The sequence below is a fragment of the Musa acuminata genome, chromosome BXJ1-6, assembly GCF_036884655.1.
Source record: "Musa acuminata AAA Group cultivar baxijiao chromosome BXJ1-6, Cavendish_Baxijiao_AAA, whole genome shotgun sequence".
Taxonomy (NCBI): Eukaryota; Viridiplantae; Streptophyta; class Magnoliopsida; order Zingiberales; family Musaceae; genus Musa; species Musa acuminata.
The window spans coordinates 9,077,409-9,090,465 of record NC_088332.1 but is presented as its reverse complement, the minus strand read 5'-3'; the positions used below and the strand labels follow the sequence as shown (position 1 = coordinate 9,090,465).

Below are 13,057 nucleotides of genomic sequence, written 5' to 3'. Positions count from 1 at the left end.
AGCAAAAAAGAAACAAGCCTAAATACTACTGGTACTAACGAATTATGGTCATGACACAAGGGATTATTGTGACTTAAAAAAATAGTTTGAGGAGCTCATATGTTGGGGATATTTCAGACGATTCGCTTGAAGGCGCTAAGAACCTTTACCTCGACCCATTGGTCGATATAATGATAAATTAATGTTATTATTAGTGAACTTACCTTAGGAGGTACAGCACCTCGGATCGTATGGCTTATGTCAGGAAACTTGGATAGAGCATTACAAGTACAATGGAAGAATAGAAACATAAAATCATAAATTTCCCAAAAAAAAAAAAAAGGTTTCGTCGAAGATTTATATGCAAAAACAAAATACAAAATTGAAAATCATGTGTGTCAAGACAAATTTGTTATCTAGGGAGATTATGTATCCTTGTGAAATCTCAGATCTGTAGGGGTAGATAAAGGAGGTCAACTGTCATACTCTCTGGCGTTAATCCACACGACAAATGTGATGCTCCTCAAATCACTACATGATCTTCCTCTTCATACGCATCACGTGATCAAGAAGAGGCTAGCCCTTTTTGCTATCCACACGCTCCAAACTGAGGCTGTCGGCTAAGGAGGAGAGGGAGAGAGAAGAATAGATAGTGGCCACCAAAAAAAGTCTAGCCTATGCTCTTTGGTTCCCTCTTATTTATAGAAGTCTCTATTAACTTAACCTTAATTGATCATACCATATTGGGAATTCGATCTTCATCCAACTATTCAAACCTCTTGAATTAGTAGATCTCTACCCAATAATCTCTCATTGACTCTTATCCACAAGATCAAATAATTCAGGAGCTTAGTGGATATCCAATAAGATAGTGGTTCCAATGGATATCTTATATCCGAACCTCTACTCGTCGCAATAACTTCCATATATGTGTGACCCTCTAGGCCCAATATCGAGCTAGCTGTGAGTTATACTTGTTAGAACTCTTTCTAACTTAGTGAATTATCATCTTTATAATAATTTACTCGACTCATCAATATACTAGGCTACTACGCCATACTCCCTAAATGATACTAGGGAATCCAATCTATTTGACATATTTGTCCTCAGTTATCATATATCTATATTCCCTCGTCTATCTAATATCTTAGAGATTATATATCGGACATGATGCTATCAGGCTCATACGGAATCTACTTGAGTCTCGCTCTAATCGGATTCTCCTATAAAACTCTTTTTCTCTCAATCTAAATAACCTTAGCCAGGGATTTACTTAAACAAGAACATATAAGATATACCTCTCATGATACCGAGTGTGGATAATTCTCTATCGATGCTCAATTGCTCTCATAAGGTTAGCTACCACTCTCAATAATTAGTTGTGCTAGATCTAGAACATTCAGATCTATAAGTTCGGTATCAACGAGCAGAGTACTCATGTAGTACAGCCTTAGTATAAGGACCAGATATATAATTAGATAATAAAATTACTATCTAACGGTAAGGTATCATCAACCATGTAATATTCCATGAGCGGATTAATCAGTAAACTCATTCTCCAATGAGCCCTTGCATTATATATTTAGTGTTTCCACACGAGTAGCTATAAGACCAACCACATTCATCATATGAACGGGTATACAGTACACTAGTCTGTACGGTTATCTAGATGTCCTTCTCAAGTAACCTATAAACGGTTTTATTTAGGGTATGTATTTAAAGGCGAATCGGTCTCATTATCATAATCTTATCATTATTTGATTCTTATTGCACAGATCTACGAATATCATAATATATATAAAATATAATCATAAAGTGAGAAAATATCAATAATAATAATGAGCAAAAAGATTGTATGCTGCGTCACTCATGTCATCACTTACGTGATTGGCTTACAGGGGACTTATGACCAGCAGCTTATGTCCAAGCTATCATTCGAAAGCGCTTGAGGATGGAAGATGACTCGGATATAAGCTTTAAAGAGGTAAATATATAGTACCTCAACCTAAATCATGACTTTGCTAATATCTTCTATGATTCTTTTCAAAACTTAAGTTGTCAACTAACAATATTTCCCTTATGACTTCTTTACTGATAAAGTTCACTAGCGACTCTATCTCGCCTCTCCGGACTATGAATATGCATGTCATATTCATATATATATTTAAGATGTGTGTTGTATGTTGAGGAAAGAAAGTTTCATTATGTAAAAAGATTGCACTAACTTGGTCGAGCCTCTACATCCAAAATGAGACCTCAACTTACTAAGATATAAACTGGTTTGACGGACAAGTTCGATGACACGATAAGAAAATGATAAAATTACTGAGTCAGGGTAGGCAAGATCAACACATCAGAAGACAATGAACTAGGCATCAAGGCGAGGTGGTGAGATGGGATCATCATTAAAAGGTACTTTAATAGCCATCAAAATATTTTGAATTTTGGGATACTCGATGAATAGATCTTCCATAATCTCCGTCTCGAAACACATTGTCTTTAAATGAGCTAAGGTAACATAGTACTTGTACTACTATGAAGCTGCATCCCGACATTTCCGAGCTCTTCATAAACTTGATGAAGATCTTATAGTTGATGATTGCCTCCTCTCGATACATCGGTATCATTGTTCTCTCAGCATTCGGCACCTCCTTTAGACCTTGAATTTGCTTATTAACTATAATAACTTGCTCAATGAGCTTAGAGTTATATGTCATCATAGAACTCAACTCTTGGGTAAGTTGCAACACTCATCCAATATTTCTATTGTTGCTCTAAATCACTTTCAATTATTCAACGTGATTAGCGGAGCATCGCTCAGCCTCCTTTAATTGGCTCGCCAACATATCTCCTAAAGCTTCTACCTCAACAATAAGTATTGGGTCTCCCATCTCCTTCCTCAATCTCTCCACCTCCTCATGGTGATTATTGATTATAAGAGATTGCTATTGAAGATAGAGCCAGGATCCCATACACGATAAAAAAGATCTATAATGTAATGGTGATGCTACAAGTAAAAAATAAAGAGGTTAGCAACAAGATAGTAAAGGGGCTAGCCATGACTTAACTTACCAGTACTTTATTACGGTAGCCCACGTCAATCAAAACCTTCAAGACGAAACAATAAATTTGCTTCACTATATAAGAGCACAAGAAACCTCAGCAATATTGCTCTGTGACTTCAATGTTATCCTATATTTTTTGCCCTTCTTACGTACCCTCCAATCTTAGGTGCAATAGTGCATTTGGAATCAAGTTTGGTAGGTTGACTATCTTTGATTTTGTTAAGGGTAGGGATATGCCCTTGCACAGGTCAAATACTGACTTTTGCCTCTCTCTTCTTCTTGAGGAAGACCTTGAGCTTTGGTGGCTCTCTAAAATTGCCAATGCTTAGGAGGCAAGAGGCACTTTATTTTGTTTCTCTTTGGGAATCTACTTTATGTCAAGTTCCTTAACCTACTGAGAACGAGACACCTTATTCATGACTTTCTTCTTTCTTTGTTGGTCGGTGGTGAAAAGACGATCGAACCGAGTCAGGGCCGATGCCCTAGGTGATGAGTTACTTTTTCATACCTGTAGGAGATTAATATCATAAGGATATACAAGTTACTTTTTAGAGTGCAAAAAAAATTGAGAAGATGAGATTTTCAAATTATACCTCCAGGAATTGAGTTGAGACCCATATCAATTAGTTAGCCATTGTATGTCTTTCGAATAGCCTCAGAAGTAAAGAGTATATCTCTTAACTGAATCACTTGATCTAACTCCTTGTCTAATAAGAAAGGAAATGTGTTATCTATGCAATATGCATACTAGGAAAGACTAAACTCTCAATCTCAACCTATACGTATAAGGAAGAATCATTTATTCTAACTCTTATTGTTAGAAAGGGCACCACTAAACCTGAAACCCCCCCCCCCCGAGTAGCCAAGTCGTAGTCACTTTTTACCTTGCACAGTCGAAAATAAACAACAAAGAGTTTGCAAGTTGATGTGAAACTGACATGATAGCATTCTCCAAGGAATGCTATCAAGTAGCATCACGAGTTGGGCACCAACTATAAGGGTATAAGATACAATCATTAGAGGTAAGATACAATCATTGGATGAAAACAAAAACAAAGTCATGCTTTTATAGCATTAGAATACAAACAAATAAATCTAAATATTTAGTCATATGGATGGTGACGGAGCCAAGGGATCTGTAGTTCAAACTCGACCGGGATAGAGTACCTAAATCGTAAATGGTCCTAGAGTTGTATACTCATCATTGAGTCTCTATCATATATGATTTTCATGGACTCTAAATTCTAAAGAATCTTTGAGTTCATAAGAACCGACTCTCTCGATGAGGGGAAGGTCGAAACTTCTTTTACCCCTAGGCTATCTAAGGATTGAGCACCAACCTGCTTAGTCATTCAATGACTATAAAATCAAGAAAAGCTTGTGCAAGAAAGAAAAAACATCTTGACCTGCACAGGCGGAAGAACGAGATACTGGAAGGCTAAGATGTTGCACACACCTAGAGGATGAGACACCCAAGATCCAACTTACCTTTAAGAAGAAGACTAAGGACTAATTTGCCTTGTAGGGGATAATCAAGGCTAAAAAGAGAATGCTCCTGACCGAAGGCTCAAATGAGATAATGAGCCTCACCCTAATATCTAAGAGAATTTTATAGGAAGGAGATCAATCTCGCTCTTCTCACATTGAAGATAAATGTTTCTTTTGGTCAAATCAAAAAGATAATAATAGATAAAGGGATACTTTGACAAATGTAAAAGTGATTGAAGTATCAAGATAACCTCGGAGAGCACAAAAGTGATCAATGTACAAAGATCAAATTGGAAAGTACCAAAGAATCCTATCAAAATGGGAGGTATAATATAAAATATGTCTAACGTGTCTGAGTTAGAAAAATTCGATCTAGAGAAAAACTCTATCACTACGGGAGGTACAAGATAAAATGTGCTCAAGATACGTGATTTAAAAAAATTCGACCCACGTAAGAAAAAACCCATTATATATATATATATATATATATATATATATATATATATATATATATATATATATATATATATAACATAATCTTATGTTGATGTAATTGACTTAATCTAACTTTTCAGTTTGGGATCGATATTACCACTGTTATTCTATTAAATTGGACATAAATCTGATCAAAAGATTAAAAAATATTACTTGTTTATTGACATCATGATCCCCCGCTTATGTTCATCCATAATCAATCACAGAACGTGGAAGATCTGCAATTTCATTCTCTTTCCACCATCAAGAAGATGTGGAAGATCTGCACGTAGCAACCCCACTCTTCCTCTCTGCTTTCTATCTACCATTGATGTGTACCGACACTTAAGCATGTTTCAGATGTTCTAATTGCAATGTAGTACAGCACGTCAGGCTGCATTGCCACCGACTACATGCACTACATCAATCAGAGATGGATTACAGCACTCATCTTGCCTTTCCACCACCCGTTGCCACATGAGCAAGTGCTAATAAGATCTTCTTTACAAGTCATAATTTCTTCTCGTGTGCTCAACTCACATAGTTCTTCTTACGCGCATCTGTCAAATGCAAATATATAAAGCTCAATAGTAGTTTCTCACCTGAGATATCAATAGCAATCACAAGACACAGAAGGTTACCATGCTCAGCTCTCTACCAAGTTTGTCAAGAGTTCTCTACTTGCCTGGCCTTCTTTATTCGACATATATTAAACATTGGCTTACAGAAAAGAGACTTTTGAGTCTCTTCTTTTCACTATCTTCTGACACTACCCTTTACGCACAGTTCCCACCAAGGACTCCATTTACAGTGGCCGCCTCTTCTTCTGTTAGCTCATTCCCATCCCTCGGTGCAGCACCAAGGGAGGGTGGGTGCCTGCTCCTCCGAGAACAGAGCACCACACAGCTCCTCTCCCCTTAAGAAACCATCTTCTTCCATGAAGATGGAGGAGCAATGGGACTTGGTTTCCAGAACACAGTGGTGCTGGTCCAGCAACGCTCCAGAGTAGGGACTGGCTTCCTCGTTGAGCGCCGCACTTGAATCCGTGTCGGAGGTGCCATCCCGGAAGCCAAGAGCTCGGCCGTCCTCCTCGACCTTTGGTGTGGCGGGATCTGCTAGCTTGGCCTTCAGCGCTCTCATCTGGATCAGAGCCAACGATCATGGAGTGTCCCAAAGCGAAACCGGGAGTGTGCTCTGCGGTGGCGGCTTACCTCGTCCATGAGCGCCTCCTTGTCGCCGCGGAGCGCGTCGACGTCGAGCTTGAGCGCGTCGTGACGGGCCTTGAGCGCGCCGTAGTCGCGCTCCAGCTGCTTGGTCTTCCACCGGGCGCGGCGGTTCTGGAACCAGACGGCGATTTGCCGGGGCCGGAGGCCCAGCTCGTGAGCCAGCCTCACCTTCCTCTCCGGGTCCAGCTTGTTCATCACCTCGAAGTCCTTCTCCAGAGCCTTCACCTGGTCGACACTCAGCCGCCGCTTCTTCTGCCCGAGAGACGAGGAGCCATTGGAGCACAGCTCATCGTCCCACTCCATCTCCTCCGTTCCCTCGAGGAGGAGCGAGTGGCGTACTCTCTTCTCGGACTTGTCATTTCCTTCCACTGGAACAACCCAAATCACTATGAATCACCAACAGCAAATCAGAGGTGAAAGCCTAAATCTACTTCTTAATACCTTTGAAGGAGTCTAAGCTGCTGATCCTGTTCATTGGCTTCTGATGCCTGCTCCCCTTGTTCATGAGCTGAAAGGGAGACAACAAGTGGAGTCATGTTGACACAATTGAAAATAAGATGGAAGACAAAAGGAGCTGTTTGATCTCCATCTTTACCTCATTATTGTCCTCACGTTTGACCTCCTTCTCTCCTGCGTCCATCACCAGATGCAAAGCTTTCTACCTGGATCTCTCCAAGCATGAACAGAAATTGGAAGAGAGAGAAAGAGAGAGCAGGAGGTCAAGCAGTCATTAAATGAGAGACAGTGTAGAGTTATGTAGGGTTGGGTTTGGCACACCCGGGTTAAGGGGAAGGAGAACAGCAAAAATGATGGCACCAACGTGGAAGAAGAACACACTCGTCAGATTGATTTTGATGATGTTTAATCTGAATTAAAGTCAGAACATGACACTTGGAGGAAGAAATCAATGTGGCTTTGGGGTGATAGGTCCAAAAGCCAAACATGTCATTTTCCTGTGGAGGAGACATCGGTGCCTAATTCAGCAAATATGAAGAATCAAACCCATGTCGCCATGTCTCTTCAAAAGTCATCAAAGAAATAAATTCACTCGACGCTCATCCTGCAGCTCAAGTAATTCTGCATCTGAAATCCATTTCAATAGATTTTGTGTCCTTCCTATGGCGTCTTTCTCTATTCACGAGTCAAAATTGAAAATAATGGCAGATTTTCTCTCTCTCTCTCTCTCTCTCTCTCTCTCTCTCTCTCTCTCAGACACAGAGGATTGAAGCTAACAGATAACCTGTCCCAGTCCTACTGAAGGTAAAATATCTTATCAATCCAAGAAGTGAGTTAAGAGGTCTCATAATTCCCTGGTCAAGCCTAGTAATCTGTGTACTCCAATAGCAACCAAACAGACAAACAAAAAGCTTCATGTTCTTTTGGAGATAAAGATAAATGATGGAGGTAAAATATACATGGCAAGCTTCTTTACTCTTCTTTCTTTTCCAGGTGGAATGAGGGTTTGTTTACAGTATAATATCATAAGATCGTGTATGTCGACATCCTACATTAAGATTAGCTTGCATGTGTAGCACAGAGGTGATAGTTTAAGCACCAATGCAACAAGATCATCGTCCATTAAGGCTTTGCATCACAAAGATTGTCAAAGAAAGTATGAAGGCCTCCTCGAAGAAAACATGATGACAGCAATGTTTGATCAACCTAGCCACCTTCTTCACGTCACAAGAGCCCAACCACCACCTAAACCCAAAACTCCAAGAGAATATGACTCCTGACACAACCTACAACACTAAAAAGAGCTCATTTTTGTTCATCCAATCCACTCATATCATCACGTCACCCACAACCAATCCCACCAGCTCAGAGGGCAGAACCAGCCATGTCTAGCTTTTGTAGGTTTCATACTTTTTCTTTGGAGAGAGCATAGAGTCGGACATCAAATAGTGTTACTGATTAGAGCTATGTGACCTATTTTTCTTGTCTCTTGTGCTCAGTCTTTTCTCACTTCAGCCAATGATGATCGGCTCAGTGTGAGGTCTTTCAACATCTCAAGTATTCTCGTGGTAGATAATATTCTCGAGACCATATCCCCCATAATGAGATCGTGACATGCAGGAGATGAAACTACGTCTACATTTGCGGCTTAGCAACTTGTTCTTTGAACCAAACCCATATGATCGCACGAAAAGCAAAATTTTTATCTCTCTACAGGGAACACAATCCCCTGTAGTCTAATCCTGTAGGTGTCAAATGGCCTTGGCAGAAAGGATGATCGTAGACATAGGATCAACCAAATGGAAAAGAATTCTATTAGCTACAAGACGACTCTGCTTAAAATCTTTCAGCTTTTAGTTCTGAGATTTAGCTTGAGAAAAGCCTAAACAACAGAGTTGCAACCATGCGCAGCTCAGCTATTTTATGGCCAAAAAAACTACAACAAGCAACCACCTAAACTATGTAAGCTTAGTCTCATGATCTGTATATCAATAAATTTAAAGATGAATGAACTTGCACTGACTTCAACTTGGGAAAGGAATCACAGGTTTGGAAAAGTTGAGAAAAAAAAGCAGAACAAGGACTGTCACAGATTCCCAACAGCCATTACCCTTGCCCTACTTTGTACTACATGCAGTGCACCAATCCTCCCCTTTTTTTAGGGGCCTAAGAACGAAATGGTGGTGGTAGTGGGTGCAATCTTACAGGCTCCTAAAAAATCGTACATGCAGGAAAAGAAAAAGATTGGATTGGCAGGTGGAAAGAGAGGTATGTCTGCTGACCTACGGAGAGTTGTTTATATGTCTCGTTGTTTAAATGTAGTGCATCAAGAAAGAAAGAAAGGGAAAAGCTTGTGTACTGAATACCTGGGAAAAGCTTGGCCAATAAGAAGGTGATGATTGATTGAGATTCCGCGTGACTACCACCAAATAAATCAGTCACTGCTGGCTGCAGAGACCTAGTAAAGTAGGAGATAGCTCAGATGTCAGTACATCATAGGAATGCACAAGCACTTGGACAGGTTTGGCGGCACCTGAGCATGAGAAGTAGCTGTGTTGCCTTAACAGTTGGACTGAGTAATATATATCCATTTCTGAGTTTCTTGCAAGCAAAAAGCCACCTTAATGGATGCTTCGGTTTCAGCTGATTCAAATGCAATGGAATGATTGCCTGAAAACAGAGAAACATCCTTGGTTCTTTCCGTTTCTGTTGAACATTTCAGAACTTATAAAAGCATAAAAAGAAAGGAAGGAAAGAAAACATATTGCTAAAGGGTGTTTTGAGGTGTATTTTGAGGCCTACCATTGTATTTTGAGGCCTTGTGAGTTGTATTGTCATCCAGCAAAGGAAACAGAGTGAAATAAGCCCTTGGAAAGCAAAAGGGCATGTTCTTGATTCTAACTTTTTTCTTGGATCAAAAAATCAGATGATCATGACATTGTTCATTAAGAAAATATACAAAATAATAATAACAACAGGGAATATTTAAGTCTCACAATGAAGAGAGTACAACCAGCAGAATGAAAGAATCAAGGGGTGTTGCTGAAACAAGATTATTCCTGACCTGACAGAACAATCCATTCCTCTTAGAATCCGCAAAACCCTCTGCGCTACTTTCTTAAGGAACAATACTCCAGTCTTTGTAGTTTCCACAAAAGAGTTTGTTTCTTTTGTTATGCTCCAACCAAATGCACCAGTAGGTAGGTAATCTGTGATAATCCCAAGCCCATTAAGAAGCCCTCATTGATCTATTTTTCCATCCAGTCCGATCAAAGGCCTTTGGTGTTACTGGGATGATTTGAATAAGTAGGACCATGATTTCATCCTGTTCGAATACTCAGCAACAATGCAACCAAGAAACAAGTGATAAGCAGTTTCCATCGTTCAAATATTGTCATGGAAACGACAATTATTAAAACTATTCCAGTTCAGGTTCTGATCAGTTGGGAGCTTTGTCCAGGATGAGTTGCCAAGCCAAAAAATGTTCATCTTTCAGGCATATGGACTTTCCAAATCCATAGTGGTGAGCAGATTATACAAAGATATGACAAATAAGAAACTGCCTTTACCAAACTAAGCCATTCATATCCTTTGAAAATCTTCCTCCAGAATATTCAGTAACCTTGAGTATTATTTCCACTTCTCAGTAAAAGTTCTTGACGCCCAGTTCCACCAGTTGAGTATCCTCAAGATCTTCAGCTCATCTGCAGTTGAAGTTCCAATATCATTGGCTAAGCTAAATAGAACAGAAATAACCCCCACGAGAATACCTTTGTTGCCACAATGATATTTCTAACATCTATATAATTGGTTGCATGCACATTGGATTCATTATTATGAAAATATAGTGGCATCAACAGAAGATGAAAATTGTAACCATGGTTCATAATTTGAAAATCACCAAAAGTGGGTTAAGGGGGAAAATTGGCATTGAACATGGTGGCATCAAACATGCTATCATACTTTCAAGGTAAAAAAAAATTAGAGTGGGATATTTTATTTAAAATATCAAAATGCATAAGATGCACATGTCTAAGCGCAAGGTATGCGTGTGCTGGCGTTGCACCGAAAATTGGACAATTAGGGTGGGATTGGGCATGAAATTAATCTAAACTAACATGTGTTTTTGAAAAAAAAAAAGGAAGGATTAACATAAAATACATAACTAAACAGATAGAAATAAACTAGATCTTGTTAGAACAAGCTGTGTCGCAGAACCTTCCTAAACTAGTTGAATCCATATGTATTTATAAGTCAAATCAATGCAGCTTAACTTTCTAATACCTGCTTAATACAATGATCTATGTGCTCATGAACATATAATCTATTAGTATCAGTGTTCTTTTGATCTTTGCATGCCTCCTGTATAAGTTTACTAGAGCATACTAGTACACATTATATGAAAAATCAACAAGAACAAATATTGCTTCAAAGCAACTTAAAATGGTCAAGATGAGGATTTTTTTTCCTTTTTGCAAAGTACATAATGTAACAGCAGATTTTATAGAACAAACCAATCGTGTTCTTATCCTGATTAGCATCATCACAGATTTTCATTAACCAAAAGCTTAATTTTACTGGACTTAAATTCCAAGAACCCTGTGCTAGTATTCATGCAAAGCTTATTGTGGAAAACAATAAACGGGTATCGGTCAGCAGTCGCAGTCACTGAGTATTTGCCATTTCTCTGACCTACAGCAGAACAATTCTCAATCTATGTGAGATTGTGTGGTACACTGCACTTCTACCTCATCATTCTCTTCTCCTTACCAAAGGGAGATCAAGGAGTAGTCTATTGATTTTCATGAGTAGAAAGAGCAATCAGGGCCCTATATTTATACACCACTATACTGCTTCATCATGAGGCCTAATTGACTTAGAAACACTAATTCCATCCATCTAACTTGGTGTATAGTTTCCTTGTATTATCCAACCGAGACTTGACCATTTCACTCGAGACTTCAATAAAACCAGATAAATCCTATTGGTCATATTTTAGGCCTAAAATACCAGAAAAGAGAAAACTTCAAGTGCCACCACCACGCTCTAACCATCTTCTAAGAGATTCATCGTGATTAAACAAGACAGGATTAAAAAAGAATACGTAATGTCAACTCGTGGTCGGTCGCAATCACATGATGTGATCCCAACCATCTTCGACGACTGTCAAGGCAACAACTAGTAGCCTAAATGGAAAATACTCTCATGTATGGTAAACAGAACGACTACTACTTGTCCATGAAAACTACTGGAGACGAGGTCGATCAAGGATTTCCTGAAGTTCGTCAGCAAGTTCGAGACTGCAAGTTAAATCTCCCCCCCCCCCCCCCCCCCCCCCCCCCCCAAGGCAATTTGACAAACACATTACAGTCAACTAACGACGACATGGACTTTCTCTATTCAACTTACGATCGCATCGCAATTCCCACCCAGACAATTTGACGAACACTCGACTGTATCAACCGACGACATCACGGACTTCGACGATCAAGACCGTAATTGCATTGCCACCCAACGCGTCAATCTGGAATCGGAATGTCGTACCTGATACGGCCCTGCCGATGTAAGCAACTGGAATCGCCAGCAGCCCGTGACAAAGAGCTGGATTTGAGGGCTTGCAAGTCAACATGTACAAGACATGGCCATCATTCCTTCACCATTCGACGAGGCTTCCATGATGCCACTACCTTTATGGCGAAACTTTACCTGGAAACAGCGCGTGCCTCCTCGCCCTCCTCCCCAATGCATTTGCTCGGAGGCTTCGCTCCTGGGTGGAGACGGCACCCACTCCTTCCAGAGCCTACTCGATTGATGCTCACCACGTCACCAAAGACCCCAACGATCGCGTACTTTCCCCTAAGATAAACCCCTTCCTGGCCGTCTGATGCGTGATGAACGAGTGACGGTTCACGACAGCTGGTTACAAGGTAAAAAATAATATTTGTTCCCTTCAAAATAAATAATAAACAAATATGATATAATAAAAAATGAATTCAATAATTTCATCCACCAGCAAAGAAATATCAAACGCCACCTGTCATGCCCAGTTGTCCCAATAAATTAAAATCGCAACATTATGCTCGACTATTCCGCTTTGCCCCGCACCTGCAATGATTGCGCCCACGTTGGTAGTCCAGTGAAGTTTCTGCCCTCTGATCACCATCTGACGTCTAGTGCTTCGATGGCCGCCGAGCTTTATTATTCCCGCACACGGCGGACTCGTTGATGGAATCGATCACCGTCCCTTCTTCAACGGACGGTTACCAACCGAATAACTATAGATGTAGCAGATGAAAGGAATCGAAGGATCTGAACCGTACCTAATTAGATCCAACGGCTGGCGTCGTGTTCTCGGGGTTTGATAGGCCT

The 13,057-nt window shown here is 40.0% G+C and overlaps 1 protein-coding gene across 3 annotated transcripts; it reads right to left on the bottom strand.

Annotated features, from left to right (window-relative positions):
* Positions 1-5,584: 5,584 nt before the first annotated feature.
* Positions 5,585-12,521, bottom strand: LOC135676076 (homeobox-leucine zipper protein HOX20-like). 3 transcript variants are annotated; one of them, XM_065186874.1, is made up of 8 exons: positions 12,233-12,521; positions 9,491-10,392; positions 9,222-9,358; positions 9,055-9,146; positions 6,828-6,894; positions 6,674-6,740; positions 6,218-6,600; positions 5,585-6,146 (listed from the first exon to the last, which is right to left on the bottom strand). In XM_065186874.1, the coding sequence occupies exons 5-8, from the start codon at positions 6,870-6,872 to the stop codon at positions 5,841-5,843; spliced, it is 801 nt and encodes a 266-aa protein (XP_065042946.1). In that variant the 5' UTR covers positions 6,873-6,894; positions 9,055-9,146; positions 9,222-9,358; positions 9,491-10,392; positions 12,233-12,521; the 3' UTR covers positions 5,585-5,840. The 3 variants fall into 3 exon arrangements, with proteins under 3 accessions (XP_065042946.1, XP_065042947.1, XP_065042948.1); XM_065186875.1 differs by having other exon boundaries at positions 6,828-9,146; positions 9,491-9,596; positions 9,685-10,392; positions 12,233-12,520; XM_065186876.1 differs by lacking the exons at positions 9,222-9,358; positions 9,491-10,392; positions 12,233-12,521 and having other exon boundaries at positions 9,055-9,209.
* Between the last annotated feature and the right edge of the window lie 536 nt (positions 12,522-13,057).

Excerpts from the sequence above, each read along its gene's own strand:
- LOC135676076 (XM_065186874.1), bottom strand. The coding sequence starts at position 6,872 with ATGGACGCAGGAGAGAAGGAGGTCAAACGTGAGGACAATAATGAG. Across the intron at positions 6,601-6,673 it reads CAGCTTAGACTCCTTCAAAG|TGGAAGGAAATGACAAGTCC; the intron begins GTATTAAGAAGT and ends GGGTTGTTCCAG. Across the intron at positions 6,147-6,217 it reads AGGAGGCGCTCATGGACGAG|ATGAGAGCGCTGAAGGCCAA; the intron begins GTAAGCCGCCAC and ends GCTCTGATCCAG.